The 22,520-nt window shown below is 42.7% G+C and overlaps 2 protein-coding genes across 2 annotated transcripts in view; one reads left to right on the top strand and one right to left on the bottom strand.

Moving 5' to 3' along the window:
* The window catches only part of tmem94 (transmembrane protein 94), a 90,868-nt gene extending 81,500 nt beyond the window's left edge, over positions 1–9,368 (top strand). The window contains exons 29-31 of the mRNA XM_033044511.1: positions 2,593–2,686; positions 3,698–3,868; positions 6,084–9,368. Of these exons, the coding sequence (XP_032900402.1) occupies positions 2,593–2,686; positions 3,698–3,868; positions 6,084–6,156 (338 nt within the window). The 3' untranslated portion in view covers positions 6,157–9,368. The remainder of the gene's footprint in view (positions 1–2,592; positions 2,687–3,697; positions 3,869–6,083) is intronic.
* A 6,389-nt stretch (positions 9,369–15,757) lies between these two features.
* The window catches only part of caskin2 (CASK interacting protein 2), a 102,140-nt gene continuing 95,377 nt past the window's right edge, over positions 15,758–22,520 (bottom strand). Inside the window, exon 20 of the mRNA XM_033044510.1 lies at positions 15,758–20,869. Within this exon, the coding sequence (XP_032900401.1) occupies positions 20,776–20,869 (94 nt within the window). The 3' untranslated portion in view covers positions 15,758–20,775. The remainder of the gene's footprint in view (positions 20,870–22,520) is intronic.

Here is a 22,520-nt window from a genome sequence, read left to right as displayed (position 1 = left end):
TCCTGCTACTCATCTAATGTCACCTTGTTTTTCCACCTGGGAGCTATATAGCTTGTAAAACTGAACAACTCAACTTTCTGGGTGATTAAAAGGCAAGGCCAAGCAATGTTTGCATGCACGAGTTATCCATGCAAACAAAATATTCTCAATGAAAAAATTGAGTTAAATTGCAAGATGAATTGTCAATCCTTTGAAGATCTTGGTAGTTGAAAACTGTCTCGTCAATAAGTGTAAATGGAGATGGTGGGACTAAATTCCCTTTAGACTAGATCAAAACTGTCTATGTGTCTCATTGCTTGCATGTTTAGTGCTCAATGCTTTTAATTAAATAATGTCCTAACATATTTCAGATGATGTGGCTGGTAATGTGGTTGCCGTACAGCTCCTGCCAACTGGATTTAATCTCAACCTCCAGTGTTGTCTGTATAAAGTTTGCCCCATGACATTGGGTGTCCCTGGGTGCTCACGTTTAATTCACACATGCTAAAGACTGCAGACTGTTACAGAATAATGTAGCAGCAAACCATCGGGCCTCTCTAGCCTACCCCCCCTTTCATGACTGCTCTTTGCTTGCCTCAATCCTCTTCTGTGCCAGTTAGCCATAACCCTCAATATCTCGATCTTTTAAATATTTATCTATTGCCATCTTAAATATATGTGATGAGTTGCCATCATCACCTTGCGGCAGAGAATTCCAGACATTGATAAGATAAATTTTTCATACACCTCAACTTTAAACGATATCCTCTTATTCAAAATGGGCCTGTCCCACTTACGCGACTTTTTCTGCGACTGCCGGCACCCGTCATAGGTTGTTATAGGTTGCTGGAAATTTGCAACATGTTGAAAATCCAGGGGCGACCAGAACAAGGTACGACTCTTTGGGCGACTACTCACGACCATACAGGCTTCACCCCGTGACATGTCGCCAGGGTGTCACCTGTATGGTCGTGAATAGTCTCCTCAGTCGCCCAAAGAGTCGCAGAGTCTTTCTGGTCGTCGCTGGATTTTCGACATGTTGAAAATTTTCAGTGACCTACAACGACCTGTGACGGGTGCCGGCAGTCGCCGAAAAAGTTGTGTAAATAGGACAGGCTCATAACTCTTCCACCATTGAAAGAATCTCTACATGTACCCTGTCGTCCATTTAGGATCTTGCATGCTTAAATAAGGTCACCCCTCATTCTTCCAAACTCCAAGGTGACCTGAAACAATGACCATGACCATTCCATTTCCCCAACAGTTATCACTCTTTCTTCCTCCTCCCCCCTCCAGCCAGAGTCCAGAGTTTCCCCCTTAAGATGGTTTGTTTTCCATTTGTTATCTGAGTTGTCTGTAATGTGGCTCAGAACGTAACTGATGTCAAAACCAAATTACAGCAACTGAGTGTCAGCTGGAAGCTAATAATTCATCCAAATACAGAAAAGTGCAGCCATTGCTGCTCGAAGACTGCCCCACCTTGTCAATGGCTGGGGTTTCACAAGATAGACAAAGTGTGATTTGTTAATGTCTGACTTATGCAAGGATCCGCAGGACTTACCCCTTATGTAAGTCGGGGAGCGTCTGTACTTGCAGCCACAGCATGATGTAAATAAAATACAATTTTAACCAGTTATCAAAACTGCTTATTCATTAGGCAATGTGTGATTATCAAATGTTCCTTTACGTTAGCACAAATTCCTGCAAAAACTGCTGTCATTTCTGTTGTTCTGGAATCAATATAACCGTATGCCAACAGCAGAAAAACAAATCTGCTGGTGGAACCCAGTGGGTTAGGTAGCATCTGTGGCAGGATTCGAATTGAGAACCTTCATTGTGCCAACTTTATTAAGTCATAATTCCCCTCTATCTTCTTCTTAGTAGGTAACATGTTTGTGCAAATTGCCCTGTACTAACTTGATGCCTTTTATCAAGCTCGGATAGTGTGGTGCATGCTCCCTTCTAATCTCCACCAGAGCACTAGACTGTGTTGTATATCTGTAACTTGGATGCATTTCCCAGGATCCCTCATCTTTTCCTGTCCAGAATCTTGTGTTGCAACAGGCTGTCTCAAATGATGCCTTGTGGAAGAACAATCAACACCATTTGGGCTGCATTGTGGTGTAGTTGGTGGAGCAGCTGCTTCTCAGCACTAGAGACCCAGGTTTAATTATCACCTTGGAATGGAATGCTGTCTGTGTGGAGTATGCACATTCTCCCTGTAATCAGACTTTTCCTTCGGCTGCTCTGGTTTCCTCCTACATCAGAAAGATACGTGGATTGGTAGTTTTCTTGGTCACTGTTAAATGTCCTAATGCTAGTGGTAGAATCAGGGTGGAGATGAAGAACATATGGGAATAAAATGACAAGATCAATATAAGATTATTGTAAATAATTGATTGATGGTCAGTGTGGGCTAAAGGGCCTGGTTCCAGCTGTATCTCGCTATCACTCTAACCATGAGCTACCCTGGGATTTAATATGGTCACAAAGCAAATTAACTGTGGAGAAACTAGGTTCCTATTTACACAAGATGTTATTTAAGTGCACTACTATCTTTACTCGGGTACAAATATAGTACACTAATATGTTGGTTTCTAATTTGTTTTGCAGTTTGCATTTCCATCAGCCATGTTCACTGGTCCAAAACCCTCTGGAGGAAAAGTCCTTTCAGTAACTTATGGTGGTGTCTCACTTTACCTGTAGTGTAAGTATCACCAGAGAAGAGCACTTTACACATTGAACATGCACCTCAGGTGAGATGCGTAATGATGATACCCCTTTCTGTGTTCCATTTAGTACTTCTAGATGACATCTGGAGCAAGGTTCAAAGAACTCCCTGTGTTCTGACCATAATTCTGCCTTTACAACTCTTAACGTCTCCTTGAAAATATATCTATTTGTATTCTTTCCAATTTTCTTTAACTAATAAGAAATAAAAAGCAAGTAGTGTTAAATTATTCACTGCTCTGGGGATAAATGACTAAGTTTATCTCCCTTTAGTTTCTTTTGCATTTCACATTGCATAATTCATTTGCATAATTCAATAAAAAAAACCTGAATGTTAAGATTTGGGATGCTTCCAACTACGTGAGGATATTTAGGATGATATGCAATTTGAAGTAATCGAGAATTCAATTTACTAGTTTTTTTGGCAGCATGTACGATTTGGGCTGAAGGCCCTGTTCCCGTGGTATATAGCTCCATGACTAACTCTGAGAACACGTCTTGGCCCTGAAAAAGTTAAAGTCTTAAAAAAAAAAAAAAGCAGTTTGTGGGAGAAATATTAAGTCTATGGATGGAGGTTATTAAGCTATAAAATGAGTTGTTAAAATGGTTTTCAACTTTTGGGGACTGTAAAACCAGAGGCTATCAATGTGGGATCGTTACTAATAGTAACGTGGGAGACATTGTTTACTGGGAGACATTGCTTACTGTTGAAAACTTAATGGTAGAAATTTAAGTAGAATATTGGTATTGATTTATCTGTCGCATGTGCTGAGATGCAGTGAAAAACTTTGTTTTTATAGAAAGGAATACAAGGACATGTAAATGAAGTTAGATGAAACAGATGTAAGACTGTATAGCAAAATGACAGAGCTGTTTGCAAATTTTCAGGCAACGTACAACCATGCAAGTATCACCCTGCCAAAAGGTTCATGACTCAGGATTTGCGTACCTGAATTGTACTTGAACCAATTTCCTTTATGATCTCTAGGCTGGTGAGCCAAATTGTATTGGTGCTGGTGGATTTAAAGCTGTGGAAAAACATGGACACCCAGTTGACTTTTGACCTGCAGGACATCCCCCTGATCTCTTGGCTCCTTGGTTTACTGTCTCTCATTCTCGTGGTATTTATCAATGAAGTGGTCAAGCTACATGAAATAAGGTAAGTGCATAGGTTAACAAGGATCAGAAATAACAGTTGCTCTGGAGGTTGTTGTTATAATGCCCCTGTCCCACTTAGGAAACCTGAACGGAAACCTCTGGATACTTTGCGCCCCACCCAAGGTTTCCGTGCGGTTCCCGGAGGTTTTTGTCAGTCTCCCTACCTGCTTCCACTACCTGCAACCTCCGACAACCACCTGCAACCTCCGGGAACCACACGGAAACCTTGAGTGGGACGCAAAGTCTCCAGAGGTTTCAGTTCAGGTTTCCTAAGTGGGACAGGGGCATTAGCTTACAGCCAGAGACCTCCCACAAGAAGTTGAGAACATTCTTGATACTTGAAGTATTGGTAAGCTTAACAATGATAATTTAATATAGAATATCTTTCAATAATTGCAGCTGGTGAATCTGTATGTGAAAAATAAGTGAAAAAATAATTCTGATTAAAATATTGTCATAAAATATACATTGAAAATCTTATTGGATCCTTGGGATTATTCATGGGACGTTGCATGGTGTAGGGGTCTATTCTCATCTCTCTCATCCCATGAAAAGTTGGACTGTTTTGGATAAATCCCATTCCCAATTCTAGTTGATAAGTGGACAAAAGTGCTGGAGAAACTCAGCGGGTGCGGCAGCATTTATGGAGCGAAGGAAATGGGCAACGTTTCGGGCCGAAACCCTTCTTCAGACTGATGTAGGGTGGGGTGGGGGGGGGGTGGCTGGAAGAAGAAATTAAGTGGAGGAGCCAGAGGGCTGAGGGAGAGCTTCGAAGGGGAGGAGACAATAAGGGCTACCGGAAATTGGAGAAGTCAATGTTCATGCCGCTGGGGTATAAACAGCCCAAGCAAAATATGAGGTGCTGCTCCTCCAATTTCCGGTGGTGCTCACTTTGGCCATGGAGGAGGCCCAGGACAGAAAGGTCGGATTCGGCATGGGAGGGGGGAGTTGAAGTGCTGAGCCACCGGGAGATCAGGTAGGTTATTGCGGACGATCGCCAAGCCTGCGCTTGGTCTCACCGATACCCCCGCCCTACATCAGTCTGAAGAAGGGTTTCGGCCCAAAACGTTGCCTATTTCCTTCACTCCATAGAGTTTCTCCAGCACTTTTGTCTACCTTCGATTTTCCAGCATCTGCAGTTCCTTCTTAAACATCTAGTTGATAAGTAACCAGTTTGATTCCACTTCCAACTTCCGATATCACACTGTTGCAGTGTCTTGGGTTATCTCCTCATCTACAAGTTATTGCTGTGACCTGGGTCTTTTCTACAGGGCCAGAATGCTCTAATGTTTATGGCTGGCTGCCTGCCTGATCCGTTTCCTGTAAAATCCTTCTCTCCGTACATCTTTCTGTCTGCACAATCATACATTTGTTCCCCGTCTCTTGGTGCTCTGCTTATTCCTTGTGAAGCTTGGATTTAATTTCTGCACAGCAGAATGGTTAGGCTGCAGATTCTTGATTGAGACTTCAATTTTGTGCCTTCTCATTGCTGAATTTACTTCTCCTTTCATTCTTTCGACCTTGGTAATGTCCTGCAATTTGGGCCTTTACATTCTTTTCGCGACTTATTTCCTCACTGCGCAGAAGCACATCACAGGTTCAGGAACAGCTTCTTCCCTACAGCCATCAGGCTATTAAACACAACAACAAATAAGCTCTGAACTACAACAGACTTATTATTATTGCACTATATTTGTTTATTTATTGAGTATGTGTGCACACTGAATTTTTTCCCTCAAGTTATATACTGTGTTTACATATTCTGTTGTGCTGCAGCAAGTAAGAATTTCATGCTCGTATCTGGGACACATGATAATAAAACACTCTTGACTATTGTACGCTTCATTTCCTTTCATTTAATTAATCTGTTAGAGACTGGTTAGGTGTTCTCAGAATCGGTGCCTCAACTGTGTGCTCTTTAACCAACTTTTTTAGGATGGCCAAAATTGAGATTTATGTCTGCAGTCAAGTAATTGAAATTATGTGATGGATATATTAGTGAAGTGGAAATGACTAATTTGAGCAAAGTGATTTCACCCCTCAGTTTGAGAATTTGACGTTAGTTAATAGATCTGTAAATAAAATAACATTATCAGTAAAAGTAACCATGAAGCTTTCAGAGTATCATAACAATATAACTATTTTACCTCCATCCATTGGGCATAATGCACTTCATTAATTCAGCACTAAATGAGCATATCTTCCTGTCTCTTTAGAGTACGAGACCGTTACCAGAAGAGGCAAAAGCTGCAGTTTGAAACCAAGCTAGGAATGAATTCTCCGTTCTGACACTGGGAAAAGTGCTGATGAGCCAAGTTGCTAACTGGAGAGGAGCAGCAACTTCTGGACTGACTTCAGATAGGTCAAGCCAAGGAGCTGGCCCACAAACATTGTTTTACTACTGCATGAAGACTTCAAAACTGCACTAGAAATTGAAAACCTCACATCAATTGAAGGGGTTTACCAGATACCTCAGGTCAAACACACAGAGCATAGAGATGGGAGCTTCAGGAAGTGGAACCTGGAAATGCACATTTGTGTAAGCTAAAGTGGAAAAAGACCCTTATGTAAAAGTTGGCCTTCAGAAACCGGAGAGAGATTCAACATTACATCTTTCTCACCGTGCGTCAGTTGGGCAGTGGCGGGAGAATGCATCTCCGTGTCAGAAGTGAGGAACTGAGACTTCAGCAAAGGAAATAACATTGGTTGTGGCTTTACAAGCAAATTGTGAATCCTTCCCACAAGGATTTGCTGAGCGTCCCCTTTTCCAGTTTTGTGGGTTTCAGGTGACAATAATGAAAGAGACCCTTATGTAGCAGTTGGTAATGATATACTCAGAGCCCTTAACCTTTAAAGTGTCTTAGGAAGCAGGAATCTTATCGCTGCCTCCCATTTTTAAATTCCTTCCATCTTGTGGACTTCCTAGCTGCCACAGCAGTATCCATTAAGCAGTAGGGAATCCCTTCACACTCGGTTAGGTTGCTTCTGCAAGCTGCTAGGAGGTGCTATATGGTTTTAGATCAGAGACCCCACCAGAATCAGGATTTGCTCTGTCAAGCCCAGCCATGCACATTCAGCTCAATGAAGTACTTGGCTTGTTTTTGTGTATGTGTATGCCCCTGTGTGTCTATACAGTGCCAGGCTGACTGTATTTGAGAGGTATTGGAGATTGTATCCAAAGTAATTCTATATTGAATGAGTGTGGGATTAGACTAAATGTTTCAAATCATCAGTTCACGTGCTGTCTTTTTTTCAGTCAAAGAATTGATTGCTTGATTTGACTGGATCAGTCCAAAAGCAAATTGCTGCTAGAAATCTGAAATAAAATCACAATGTTGGAAGTACTCTGGCAGCTTCTGTGGGTATAGAGATAATATTCCAAGTTAATGACTTTTCACCAGACGTCAGATCTCTAGCACTGATTTTACACAGTCTGCAAGATGAGAAGGAAATTGTAGTATTGTTGCCTGAGCACATTGATCTTGTACTCAAAAATTGCCACTCCCATTCAGGACATTGCAGGAAAATAGTGCTGCAGCTTTTATGGAAGTGTGTTCATCTTCTGGTTCATTATATCCCTAGTTCAAAGTGAAGAAGTAAGTGTGCCGCCTTGCTTGGCCTTTCAACCTTTCAATTCACATGTAGAATGAAATTTTGGCCTAGAAATTGTTGCACAGAAATGAAAAAGCATGCTTTTACTACCCATCTCAAGTGACAGATGATCAGATGGTCTCTGGTGAAAAGCAGCACGGTGGAATTTTGACTGGGCATTTCCCGTCTTGAACCTATATTGTTCTGCCAACACACTTCCACATCGGATGTAGGCAGAATAACATCATGCCTGTGCCATGCTCTTTAAGGGATGTTTCAAAGGGAGCAATCAGTCAATACGATTCTAAAGTGTGGGGAATTCTCAACCTGTACAGGTGTCCACAGTGCTGCCATCTGAGCCTGTCCCAGCTCATCACTCCAAGCCTGACTTGGTTAGGTTACCTGACTGACTGGCTTTCTGTCACAAGTGCCCTACATTCTCTCAGTCCATCCACCACTCCCCAAAATGTCAAATTAAGGGCCTCCATTTCACGGCAGACATGTATCACAAATCTAAACTCAAGCTTCCCTCCCACCAAGCTGGTGATCACAGTTAGCCTGAACCTGTCGTGTTTTTATCATCTTGCTCTCTGCACCAGTGAAAGTGATAGGAAAAGATCTTACCCTGGTGCATGGTTCATTCTGAACCATCCAGCCCATTGAACCAGAGGTGCTACTGAACTTTAAAGCAGTTGAATAACCGTCAATTCCTTGATCTGCCATATATTGGTGAATTAACATGTCAGCCTGGGCATAGAGGAATTTCCAGTCCATCTTGTCCAACGCAAATTGCCATTTTGGCTACCCCCAAGTTAAATTGCTAACCATTTTAAGTATTGGGCAATTTTGATTGTAGAGATAATGTGGCTTCATATACATGTGGCTGGATGGTATTATTCAGTCCTTCAGCTTCTAAAAGGCCTGTGCACTGCTTTACAACCACATTTTCCTTTCAACATCGCCTCTCCTGTTTCCATGTCCCTATTTGTAGCTGTTTAAATCTTCAATATTTCCAAAATTACATCAATCCTTGCACTGATGCACTGTAGGAATTGTGACACATACTAATCGTTGCACATTTCCACATATGTAAGTGACATTAAAATCCCTGATAGTTTTGCACATTCTCTTTCACCCACATGACTCATTACTCTTGTGCTAAGGACCGGCTCATCAGGTAATGTGTATCATTCAAAGTAATACACATGCATAAATTGGCACTAACCACAGGTATTGTTTATCTAGCTACTGATTTGTGGTGTATTATTGCCCCCTGATGATGTAGTTGCTAAACTCCAGTGAGTTTTAGAATGTGTTTTGATTTCCAGCAAGGCTTAGCAAGGAAGGCAGAACCATTAACAGATTAAATTGCCAGTTTAGCAATTGCTTGTTTTAACTTGTTACACAAAATGCCTTGCAATTCCTCACACAAGCCTTCAAAGATGCCAAATTAGATCTCTTGCTACACTGTTCAATTCAGTGATTACAAAAAAATAGTTTTGTTTTTGAGAAACCACATCTGCTCTTTCCAAATCTGTAGGAAGGGACTGCAGATGCTGGTTTAAATTGAAGATAGACACAAAATGCTGGATGTCTGAAGAAGGGTCTCGACCCGAAACGTCACCCATTCCTTCTCTCCAGAGATGCTGCATGTCCCACTGATTTACTCCAGCATTTTGTGTCTATCGTCTGCTTTTTCCAAGATTGTTATTGTGCTGTTGAATGTTCACTTCACTGATAGTGTGTTAGACAGGAAGCCAGACATTCTGTGATTGTGAAGTTATTCCATGTGATAGTCCTGTAAGAGTTTATACAAGTTTTGAGTTCTCATGCAGTTTGTTTCCTGCGGCATTATCTTTTGTGGCCCTGTAACTGGTTGAACTGGAGCAGTGAAGCAGCTTTCAATTGCATTCTGTTTTCAGGTATTTTGCGTTTAGAAATCAGCTGTGGTCAAGTTCATGTTCAAAGGTGGCAAAGGTCAAGTTCAACAATAAAAGGAGCGAATCGGGGCCTCCAAAACAACTAATGACAGCACTGATTTCAAAATTACCACCTGATAATGCACAGAAAACATCTCTTACCTGCCCATAGGCTGGTTGCTTGGTCACATGTGTGTGCTGCCAGCGAAGTGACAAATCGCCTTTGGTGTTGCCTTTAGTTACAGGCTAACGAAGTGTGCCCTGCCTGCACTGAAATCATTGAGAACAACATGCCAGAATAAATGCCCTTGGCCAGACCTTGCAGATGCAGGCCCACTGCCCACAGTTGCCACCTACAGCCCATGCATAACTGGGCCAGATAAAATAGAAGGAACTGCAGACGCTGGTCTATACTGAAGAGAGACACAAAATGCTGGAGTAATTCTGCGGGTCAGGCAGCATCTCTGGAGAAAAGGAATAGGTGATGTTTCGGCTCAGAACCCTTCAGAAATTATTTTGAAGGGTTCCGACACGAAACATCACCTATTCCTTTTCTCCAGAGATGCGTGACCTGCTGAGTTATTCCAGTATTTTGTGTCTAAAACTGGGCTGGAGGCAGAAGCCTTATCTTGCTGGTATGAAGCATCGCAGATTCTGATGGCAAGACCTGAAAGGAGCCAGAGCCTTCAACCTTACTCAAACTTTGACTGCTAGCAAGGCCCTGCCACCATTTTGCAAAGTGTAAAAACTGAGTGTTTTCCAACATTTGAATGTAAGATAAATCAAAAACCTAAAAGTAAATAAAAAAATTACTACATTTTAAAATCAAACCACCTAAGATCAGTTTGAGAAATACATGACAAAAACAGTTTTGTTGAATAGGAGTTGAGCTTGCCGTTCACTTTACTTTCCACAAGCCCTACAGACTCCATTGAAATCAGTGCCAGGCCTCGGTGTAGGATCCCCAGGTATAAATGCTAAGGAAATCCAGCAGGACTGAGCTGAGACGGTGGACTCCGTGGGGAGTCCTGCAGCATCTTAGCAAATTTGGTTTCTAGATGTTGGTGTGTACATTTTGGGATTGTTCTGAAACCCAGTCGTTGGCATTTGAACATAAATACTGGTGTTTTTCAACTGAATCACTAGCAGCTATCAGCAAAGTCTCGACTGTTGCCGTTGCACGGAGTAGGTCAATTAGCCCTCCAGTCTGCCCCACTATTCCATAAGATCATATAACCATATAACTGATCATAGCTGATCTTTCATCTCAGTGCCACTCTCCTTGATCTTGTGTGAAGTACTGGCATTTGTTTTTGAGAGCATTTGTATAGCACACAGATCTTTGGTTTCTGTAAAGAATAATAGTAAGGTACTGCTTCAACCTTGTTATTTTAAAGTGCATCTGCATGTCTGGGATAAGTTGTAAAAAGTACTTTTGGGGATGAAATCTCACAGTTCTATCAGAGGGAGAGCCTCTGATCACAGCAGTTGGCTGAGAAACAGGAGTTCAAAAGTTTGTCATTTTGAAGAAAACTAGGCCAAAAAAAATATTAAGTCTTACACCCGTTGTTAAATGTTAAATACTGTAGCTTGCTTGTGCCAAACTGCAGAATCACAGGTTTAAATTATCAGCAGCTGATGGGGATCTGATGACTTGATACTAGATTTCCTTTCAGGTGAAACTGCTGCATAGTACGTAGTGTTGATACGATTCTAATCTCTCAAGTTATCGCAAATGTTGATTCAGTTCCTCATTGTCCCCAAGTCCCCTTTGCATGTACTTATCTATTATCTATTGAATGACTGACTGTAGTTAGTTAAGCAATGTGGGCCTCGTAGTGATGCTGCTGCGTTCCTGGGTCGTCCTGCAAGGAGGGGCGTCAGTGAATTTCCCATAACTCGAGTTGTGTTTTTTGTCCATCATTAGATCTGAATGCGGAAAAATTGAGTAATTATTGGTGCAATAGTAATGTCGTTTGGTTTGTAAATACTGTATGATTGACCATGCACCACAAATGCATTATTTTTTACTTTTGTTTTTTAATACATTGTCTGGATTGAATGTTGAGATTGTTTGCATTATAACTGGAATGTTCATTGGATAATAGCATCAGATTGGACTTGTGGCAAAGACTATTAAAAGCAGAGTACAATAAAACTCTGATAATCCACTATCCGATTGCTTGGATATCCCCATGGTACAGCATTTACCATCTTGCCCTTGTTCCCTGTGCTTCCTTTACATTCGCCCCTTTCACAGGAAATTATACAACAGTGCAGTATCTTTTTTAAATATTGGAAATGTGTTAGGGTTTTAATAGAAGTAACATCTAACAGTGCTGAAAATCTGCCAAACTGCTATCTATCAAAATCTATCAAACTGCTGACGCTGCTGGATTATTGGAGTTTTACTGTATAATGCCATTTGGCATATCTCATCTGCCTTTCTGACAGAAGCCTGTGCACCACCACCACCTCCTCCTGTTGTGATACCTCCTAGAAGGACAAACAATATAACAAAGATTTATTTTTGCTACTCAAAATTTGAAGCTTTAAACTGCCTTCCAGATGTAATTAAGATGGACTTTCCTTTTCAACACTGCATAGTTTTTTTAATAAAAAGGGTAGACTGTAATCTATTTTCCTCCATAGGTTCAAAAGTAAATCTCTCCGTTTATTATTGGTAATCGCATGCTGCCGTTTTCAATCCAATGGCTTCGGGCTTTGTGGCCAACGTTAAGTTATACTTGCACATGTAGTTGAAAACTGTCAGTCTTATTCTAGTGCGGGCTTCAGTTTGGCAATGGATGATGGTTGAAAGCCTCTAATGCCACAGACAATTGTGTTTCAGTGGCATTTTATAAATCATGTACATTGTGTAAATGTTAGAGATATTTAATAATGTTGCGCTGTTTTAATTTTTACTATGGAAGCTTGTAACTTGTAAAACAAATTGCAAAGGGAATAAATAGTATCTTTGGAGTGTTTGATCTCTTGCTGACTGGTACATTATGATGTGATTTGATGGGTTGCATGAGTTTCAGTCATTATCTTAGGTCATCCCTCAGAGTTAGGGCTTTATTCTTTGGAGCGCAGAAGGTTAAGGGGGGACTTGATAGAGGTTTTTAAAATGATGAGAGGGATAGACAGAGTTGACGTGGAAAAGCTTTTCCCACTGAGAGTAGGGAAGATTCAAACAAGGGGACATGACTTGAGAATTAAGGGACTGAAGTTTAGGGGTAACATGAGGGGGAACTTCTTTACTCAGAGAGTGGTAGCTGTGTGGAATGAGCTTCCAGTGAAGGTGGTGGAGGCAGGTTCGTTTTTATCATTTAAAAATAAATTGGATAGTTATATGGATGGGAAAGGAATGGAGGGTTATGGTCTGAGCGCAGGTATATGGGACTAGGGGAGATTATGTGTTCGGCACGGACTAGAGGGGTCGAGATGGCCTGTTTCCGTGCTGTAATTGTTATATGGTTATATATAGTTAAGGATGGTTCACTGCCGCTTACCTAGAACACTACACCACAGGAATGGGCACTTCAGACGTATTTTTTGTATTAAAATTAATAAGACTTTTAATTTAAAAGAGAACATTTACGATGGTGTTGCCTGGACTCGAGGAACTGGTCTTCCAGCAGCAGTTCCTGTTACCTAATGCAACCTTTGAGCAACTGCATCTGGACACAATTCCCACAGGTGTCATCATCAGGGACTGGCAGTTTCCCTGACTTCCCATATCCTGCAGGAGGAATGTTGCACAATTCTACCTGCCATCACTACTGCACTAAAACCACAACATGCACAAGAAACACCAGGCTACCTTTTCTTCCTGTTCCCCTCTGCTCATTCTCCTTGCCAAAGCCACTTGATCCAAAGTTTCACACTTGCCTCCACACACCCTCTCCCCTAATGCGGCTGCTCCCCTGCACCCTGCCTTTTAAAAAATTTGCTGCTCAATTAGCCAATTTTGATAATTCACGCAATCTACAGACTGTCTTGAAATCTCCCGCTGCTATTCGACGCTGAAATAGACTCGAATCAAACTGCCTTTTGAAATGTCCTGCAGCCAAATAAATGGCAAACATCAAGCTCGTGAACGTGTTGTGAATTGTGACATGGGCATGAGAGCTGGGTGCAGCTGGTTGGAGGTTTCATTCAGTAGTTGCTGAGAAAGCAAACCGATGTGCTCTCCCCACACCTATTGCAGTGAATTGCACACTAGTCTCTGGTAGACATCCCGCTAACAGCTGTGGCAATGTTGTATGTATGTGATGTATCAGAGGCAGTTTTAACTTGACTTTGGTTAATGTGCATCCTTGTTGCTAAAATTTCAACCATCCCATAGCAACTTGTATGCCCATCTGCCACGGCCAATGTTTAGGCCGAGAAATTGTCCACCTCGTCAGACATGGACGAGGTTCCCTGACTTCAGATCCAGTCCATGCCACAGAAATTCATATCATCATGGGTCTTAGTTTCCTTCCCAGATCATATACATCCGGAAAGGCGTCTTGCTGCCTGCGACAAACAAGATGCATGTGGAGATGACACAGTTTTAAAAACCTGATATGTACTGCTTTCTGGGAAAGCAAATCTCTTCTCCCCCCCACCTTGACCACAATGCACGGGTCACCTGTAATTGTAAGAAGTATAGACATTTGAAATCCAGTTCAGGCGGTTGCGGGTTTTTTTGATATTGAAGAAAGAATACTGAAGAATTAATTAGAGTGGAATCTGGGATGTGCTTGGCAGATATAATAAAGGAGTAATTAACAATTTAAGGCCCTGCTTCCACTTTGTAGCATCAATTCTCACTTTTTTTTCCTGCTCTTAACCAGATAGCAAAAGCCTCTGAATGAACTGGATGATTTAACCCCTCCAAAAAAAGATTGCTTTTAATGATGGATAGAGGGTTCCTGAATTTTAAGTTGGTGTCAGGGTGGAAGTTGCAACCTTCACGTGATCTGCCCTGTTTCGACTAATGCAATCAACTCGACGTGCACAAACGGAAGATCAAATAGAACAAAGGTACACAAAATAGCTGGGGAAACTCAGCGGGTGCAGCAGCATCTATGGAGCGAAGGAAATAGGCGACGTTTCGGGCCGAAACCCTTCTTCAGACTTGTGTACTTTCGATATTCCAGCATCTGCAGTTCCCTTTTGAACATCAAATAGAACAAGTTGTCCAACAACTTTAGGCAGTGCACGCCACACGAAAGAAGAAGTTGGTATCAGGGTCAAATACACTGAGTAGGTGCAACCACATTGAAGCTGATGAGATCACCTGCTGGCCGCTTCTTTTGCTTGTGGCCAAATTTAAATGAGGCTAATGCCTCAAAATTAGGTGAGCCTTTTCACTGGAAGTCCAAAGCATAAGTGAAAGCAGCCAGTTAAATAGATAGCGGGTTTCCAAATAAGGTTTCAGCTTCCACTCAATCTCCATCCTGATCCTGCTTTTCATTTCTGCAGGAAGATCATACTTGCGCGGGGTCCCTCCGGTACTTCACTGAAACAGCTGGTGTGGTGTGAGGCTGAATCATGAATGGAGCCAGTTGTGGGGAGGGAACCGGACAGTTGTTGGGTGCTTCAGCCCTGGCTGCTTGTCCTCACCAACCATGACCTGGGTTCAGTTTAAAGATATAGCACAGAAACAGGCCCTTCTCCCCAGCGAGTCCCGCACATTAACACTATCCTACATTAGGGACAGTTTTTACAAGTCAATTAGCCAACAAACCTGTGCATCTTTGGAGTGTGGGAGGAAACCCAAGTTCTCGGAGAAAACCCACGCGGTTATGGGGAGAACGTACAGAAAAGGATCAGGATCGAACCCGGGTCTCTGGCTTGTAAGCGCTGTAAGGCTGCAACTCTAATGCTGCGCCACTGTGCCACACTGTAGGGTTACCTTTAGGGTTGTTAATGGTGCTTCAGCAATGAGCAGTTTTGTTCCTGTTTCAAATCCTAGGCCCAGTGACAGTACATAGCACAACCCACTAAACACTTCAGGCCGGTGAAATAAGCCACAGTTCTTACTCCATATAACCATATAACAATTACAGCACGGAAACAGGCCATCTCGACCCTTCTAGTCCGTGCCGAACACGTATTCTCCCCTAGTCCCATATACCTGCGCTCAGACCATAACCCTCCATTCCTTTCCCGTCCATATAACTATCCAATTTATTTTTAAATGATAAAAACGAACCTGCCTCCACCACCTTCACTGGAAGCTCATTCCACACAGCCACCACTCTGAGTAAAGAAGTTCCCCCTCATGTTACCCCTAAACTTCAGTCCCTTAATTCTCAAGTCATGTCCCCTTGTTCATGCTCTATTGATTCCATTTCTCAAGGCTGGGAAATAACTTGCACACAAGCTTGTGTTTTTGCAGTTAAGCAGGTAAAAATTGAAATTCTTGATCACACAATGTTAGAAATTTCAGAATACACTGTATACACATTTGCTACAATAATACAAGTCAGTAAGTTTTACTTTACATAGATCAAACTTTTACAGAGCTCAAAACAGAATTTTCATTGTTACATTGTGCCTTTCTCCATTTGTTATAATTAACTGTTTCCATAATTCTGTGCACTAATTAATCTTACAGCAGTTAAGAATTCTTAATAAATCCAGTGTAGTGTCCCTGTCCGCCCAACCAACTTTCAATCCGTCTCCTGTAGATTCTGTCTAGGACATTTGGTACATTTATAGGAAGAGAAGAAAATATTTTTAAAAAATATATATTATTCTGTAAGGTAGGAGCAGATAGGTATTTACATAATAAACTTGCACTACTACCACAGCAGGCAGAATTGTGCTTGAATCAGGGTGTGATGTACACTGATCACCACTGCGGGCAGGCCATCGATCAAGACAATGCTATGGAATCTGCTGTTTATTTGCAAGCAGGAACCTATAGGAATAAGGGTGCCAGGGAATGGTGGCTGTGTGCCCTTCCTGCTAGGCAACTCTATGCCCTCGCTGCACTGGAGGTTGAGCCAGGCTGGCATATCTCATGAGGCCAGAGTCCAAACAACCGCCTCATCTAAGCACACATGCTCATGTAACCGGGACCATCTCCATCCGCTTTGTGGAATGCCGCTGTGCTAATCCAGTCATTGCATTGCCCTGCATCACAATGACCAGGGTCGCTAAAGCCACTTTATAATTGTCCGTTTAAAGTATATCAGATCACTTCTCTGTGAGCGTCGAGCCTCTTACACCTACTGACTCATTATTCATTTAGTTTGAGTCGAGTAAATGCCAAACATCAAACTCATACATTTATGCTGTGAAGTGTTCCATGGGTATGATGGATAGCTGGGTGTGGTTGGATTGATGTTTCACCCAATAGTTGCTGGGAAACCAAACACTGATGTGCCCTCCCCAATGGTCAATTGTATTGGAGTGGACTGCATGCTAGTTTCTGCTAGACATCTCACTCACAGCTATGGAAATCTTGTATGTGATGTATCAAAGGCAGGTTTACTGGTGCAGAGTGTAAAATACTTGGATCCAAATATAGTCATACAGCACAGAAATAGGCCATTTGGCCCAAAGTCCAAACTGACTAAAATGCCCCTGTCTAAGCAGGTCCCATGTGGCTGTGTTTGGCCCATATCTCTCCGGAACATTCCTAAGCATGTCCTCCATTTTATTTTCTGTAGTAGTAGATGAAGTGGGTTAAATAATCTGGGAATTAATCTGAACGTGTTTTAGATCCCCGGAAGTATGCGATACAGAAATAGGCCCTGTGCCTCACTGTGCCAACCGTCAACGCTCCATTTACACCAATCTCATTCTCTTCCCATCTCCATCAATCACCCCACCAGATTCTACCACTCAGCTACTAGAGGCCCTGAGTTGGATCAGAACTGTGTGGTGGTCGGAGAGCAGCTGAGTGTGGTAGGGCTAACCAACGCACAAATATTCAGTCACACAAAACTGCTCCATTTGGAAGTTCTCCCCCAACTGCTCCCTTTCCACCCAGACCATCAAACTTAATGCCGACTGTGACAGCTCCTACAGCTAATGAACAGGCAGTGGAAATAATGCAGTCCCATGCAGCTGATTTCTGAAGGCAGACTGCTTCTGCACCTTATTTTAATCTTTGGTCTCACAGATCTCTGCTGTTTACTCTGACAGGCAATGAAATTCAGTCTAACTCTCCAGTAGTAATTAATGGTCATTACTTTCAACAACTGGGGCAGGTGCACAGCACAGGGCATTGCTTTGCTCTTGTTATTGTTGTTTCTCATTTCAATACTCATGGGTGAAAATTGCCCTTCCTAATGATGCCACAAATTGCAAGTCTTACAGGAATGTCTTGGGTGTCCGTGGCAATGGCTTGCCCTGGAAATATTTCAGGCAAAGCACAAATATATAACAAACAAAATGTCAAGAACCCTCGAGAGACAAGTAACTCTTCCTACACCAAGGATCACATACTCTGCCAGGGCTTGTGTCAAACAGTGATCGATGGCAATGCTGGAGTAATCTGCTGTAACAGCTCGACTCAGCTGCACTGGGAAAAAAAGGCTTGACATTTCTTGCTGCTTTTGGTAGAAGTCAACGAGGTATGCAGAACTACAATGCTGTCTTTCCTCATGTAAAATGTGTGCCCTGGGGTTATGAACCACACACCAGTGGAAATAGTTTCACCTTCCATATTAAAGCTGAGCCTTTCATCATTTGGTATTGACGCATGGAACTGATGATGACCTGGGATTGTGGTTATACCAAAGCCTGGGATTCTCAATGCAATTCCCAATGACAGTGGAAGGCCCTTACGCATATGTGGAGGTGCCACTGAGTAATTCGTACAGGAGTGCCAACTGTACAGATGCTTCATTCCTTCCTCCTTCCCTAAAGCAAAGAGGGCAGTTTCAGTAAAACCCAGTTGTGAAAGGTCAGAGCTCCTGACTCTGATCCTTTCAGGCATCCAAGGCACTGCAATCCATTACCATCAGAAAATGCACACACTAGGTTTGTACTGATATGCTTTACACGGCAGCCTGCAATTATTGTGTTAACAAATTAAAAAAACATGCACGCGCGCACACACATTTTCACATATGTACTGACATGCCAGGAAAGGCACACAAAATGCTGTAAAAAAGAGCTGTGGTAATTACAGGGCATGCACTGGGATTCTGTAACCAAATTAGATTTGGACCAATAACCAGAACCTGTTTGTGAAATACTGACCTCGGTTTAAATATCTTGCCTTCTGCCACTGTGCTGTTTTAGAAAAATATTTTGTTTTTACATTGCAATAGTTTTCATGATTCTTTTCTGACATACTGAACCGTGAATGAAGTATTCATAAGAAATGCTCCTTTCTAGGGGAATTAACGGCATCTTACAGTTCAGGGGAAGAAGTAACAATATCAGGGCTACTCGGACCAGACTATCAAACACGTGACATATACTTGACCATGTTTCACTGGCAATGATTCACTCTATCAGCGAGAGACCCTGGAGGTACAGATCAGTGCCATTCTCTCAGGCAATATAAAGGGAAGGATAAAAAGGGGTTGTGTGAGGAGAACACCTGAGTGAATCTGGGAGGTGAGCAGATGGCTATTTCAGGAAAGCACACCAGGCTGTGGAGGAAATCTGCATTAATGCCTGCAGTCACTCGAACCAGCAAAACTATTTGGCGAGGACAATGGTGTCGTGGATCTTGCAGCAGCAGAATGTTCAAAGGTTTTCGAGAACAAAGAATGAAAAGTTCGAAAGGATGAGACAAATTTATCTCCCAGCAAACGTCATTGCCAATCACAGCCCAATCACAGAAAGAAACAATGACCTGTGTGTTTACACAGCAAATGCCAAGCCTCTGCAACTGTAAACTAGAGAGAACCAAACCTAAACAGGAATGTTCAAAATAAATGATTGATTTAATCCTATTTGGTGTTGCAATAAATCATGTGTGCTAGGGCCAAGATCGTGGGACTTTCCCGAGACTTGGCCGTTGCAAGATGGCGCTGGAACGTGGAGACTCTCTGCGTGCTGTACCTGAAGAGGATCTATTGTACTCGTGGATGGTATGATCTGAATGGATAGCATGCAGAACAAGCATTTCACGTCATCTCCGTGCAACGTGGCTACAAGTAAACTAAACTAAACAATGCCAAAGTGGAATGTTGGGGGATTTGGTTGAGTACACATGCTGGGAAATCATTAAAAGCCAAGTTCCCACTTGGATGCTGATGCGCAGAAGGCTTCACCCACGAGGAATTGGTCGCTATTCTGCACTTATAGCCAACAGCAGGTTTGGATTCCCAAACTGCACGGAATTCGATCGTAAGGTTCAGCCCCAACGTGGTTGCCTCCGCAGTCTGTGGGAACTACAGCAGCTTGCATTTATATAGCACCAAGAGTGTAGTGAAGTAAACCCTCAAGGCACTGCACTGTGTGGGACCTGAAATCCTGTTGGCACATTTGGTTGGCACCAACTTTCAGATGAGCTGCTCAGAGTTCTGCAGCTTTACCTTTTGCCTGAATAATGATAGGAATTATAATGACCTACATTTGTCTTTTGCGCAACTGGAATCAATAAACATCCTTGCGTTTTTAAGATTAGACATTATAGTGTTAAGCTTGGGTGGTGATACAGGTAGTGTCCTCTTTGTAAGTGCTGCCTTGTGAGTGGACCACCAGTAATATTTGAAGCTTGCAGACATAAACTGCAGATGCTGGAATCAAAGTGCTGGAGGAACTCAACGAGACTGGCAGAGTTTGTGGAAGGAATGGACAGACAATGTTTCAGGTCAGGACATTCTTCAGACTGATGGAAACATTTCGGGAAGGGTTTTTATCTAAGGAGCTTGTGACTGCCTGTGAAACTCAGCACTCGGAGATTAACTGATTCTAATCAACGGGTCTTTTTACATTGAGTGCAATTATGAAACTCCAACGACAGTAGTTTGTAGATCTTTGTCCAGATCTGGAACCTTCTCTTCTGTCAGCCGAACCAGGTCGACATATTGTGCTTTAACTCATTTAAGTGCTCATTGCAGGGTCAGTTGAAGCCGACAGTGTGGGAAATATCTATACACGTTTTATAAAAATAAAAGGAATAAAATGCAGTGTCTTCTGATGCCCGTGGTTAGTGTTCATTGTACTTGGTTAAAAGCTGCCAGTATTTTGCCATGATAGCAGCTGCAGGGAATTCAGCCTGAAGCCAACCTTTGGGGAGGTTCACCCTCAACCAAGCCCTGGGAATCAAATGCAGCATAAGTCTATCAGTGTCCATTCCTGCCTCTAACATGGGCTTCCCAAAACGATGTTCCTTGGGCACATCCAGCCTGCGGCAGTGCAGAACTCTCTGCTGGGACCGATGGCCTCACTGTGGAAAGGAAAGGGACAGCTTGCAGAAGAACTCTGGTCAGTCTAACATAGCGTCCAGTTGATCAGCGAGGTCATCAAACATGCTTCCGATGTCATCCAGGATGTTGCCGGCAGACTTCGTGGAATTGGAGCTGGAGGAAGCAATGAGGGAGGACCAAATGTCAGCTAGAGCAATGTAAAGAGTTGGTCAAAGTCTGAAGAATCCCTTGGGGACGTCCACTAGGGCCAGAATAGCACCCAAGGTGACAGGGCAGGGGTGGATGCTGAGGTAGCATCGTAGAGCAATGGAAAAAGCCCTTTGGCCCACTGTGCCTACACTGACCATTTACACTCATCGTACTTTTGTCCCATGTTTCCTCTCCTCACATTCCAATCAAATCTCCCCGGACTCCAGCTCTCTTTCACACCAGGGACCAATTTACAGTGACGGATTAATCTATCGCCCACATCTTTGAGATGTGGGAGGAAACTGGCGCACCGCGAGGAAACCCACAGGGTAAACATGCAAACTCCACACCGCTAGCTCTGGAGGTCAGGGCTGAAGCTGGCTTCTGGGAGTTGTGAGTCACCAGCTCCACCCATGGTCCATCCCTTCCTCTGGCAGTGTTGTACAAGTCTAACTGCCCCCAAAACAATAGTCACCGATGAACCCGCTAGCAGCTCGAGGTTAAAGGTCGGCACCTCGTGCGTAAGGCCAGCTCACTGCTACTTTCACCCCACATCCTCGTTTGCAATACCGTTCCCATGAAGCTTAACGTGACCTGAGTGAACATCATCTCCTCTCAATTCTTGACACATTCCTGCCTCCCCCACCTGGCAGCAAAACTTTCTAAATATCACCACATCTGGTATTTCTGTTTAAGATGTCCAGCATTCACCCCCTGCTCTCCTGTAACCTCAGATAATTATTCTGCACTCATATCTTTCCTGAGCCATCAATTTTTTCCTGAGCATCCTCTTTTACCTGGAAGCACCCCACCTCCCTCTATCTGTCCCTTCTGCTCCCATTTAGTTCATCATAGAGCCTCCCATTCCTGAGCATGGATCCTTATCCTCAACTAAACTCAGTGTCACAGATGTTGCCTGGCTGGAAGTACCTCCAGCACATTCAGTTTTTGGTTATGAAAACCTTTATTTGACTTTACAACCAGCTATCTGAATGCAGGGGACGAGGAACCTATGGCATAGTTAAATCATCAAAAAGCCTTTGAGAAGATGCTGAACAAAAGATTAGCATACAAAATCAGGGGCTATTATATTTGCATGGCTTGAGGATTGGTTATGGGCCAGAAAGATTCAGAAAATACATTTCACTTTCAAGACAGCAAGATATAACCGGAATGTTTCTGCTAACTCTCCATTGCTCTTGGCTGTGTGTAATTTGCATGAATGACATCGATGAGTACACTGTGTATATTATACTCAGGTTTGCGGATGATCCAAAATTAGGTGGGAATGTAAAATATGAGGCGGATAGAGAGTCTGCAGAGCAAGTGGGTAACAAATTATATATCAAGAGGAGGAAAGTTAGCATTTGTGTTGGAATCTTTTTTTTTCAGAAAGATAAGATGATTAGTGTTGAGATTTAAAGTTCAGGAAATCCTGGTAGCAGAATCACAAGAGGCATGCAGTTAAAGTTAACGTGCAGTTAAAGCAAGCAAACAGGAAATCAAACATTATGAAGCAGATTTCAAAAAAGGATGGGCGTGTTAGATCAAGGCGTGAGTCCTGCATCAAACTGGGGCTCGTGAGACCCTACCTGAAAAACGGGGCTCTTTTTGG

Source organism: Amblyraja radiata, chromosome 26, assembly GCF_010909765.2.
Source record: "Amblyraja radiata isolate CabotCenter1 chromosome 26, sAmbRad1.1.pri, whole genome shotgun sequence".
Taxonomy (NCBI): Eukaryota; Metazoa; Chordata; class Chondrichthyes; order Rajiformes; family Rajidae; genus Amblyraja; species Amblyraja radiata.
Note: the sequence above shows the minus strand (reverse complement) of the source record. Positions and strands in the feature narration are given on the sequence as shown.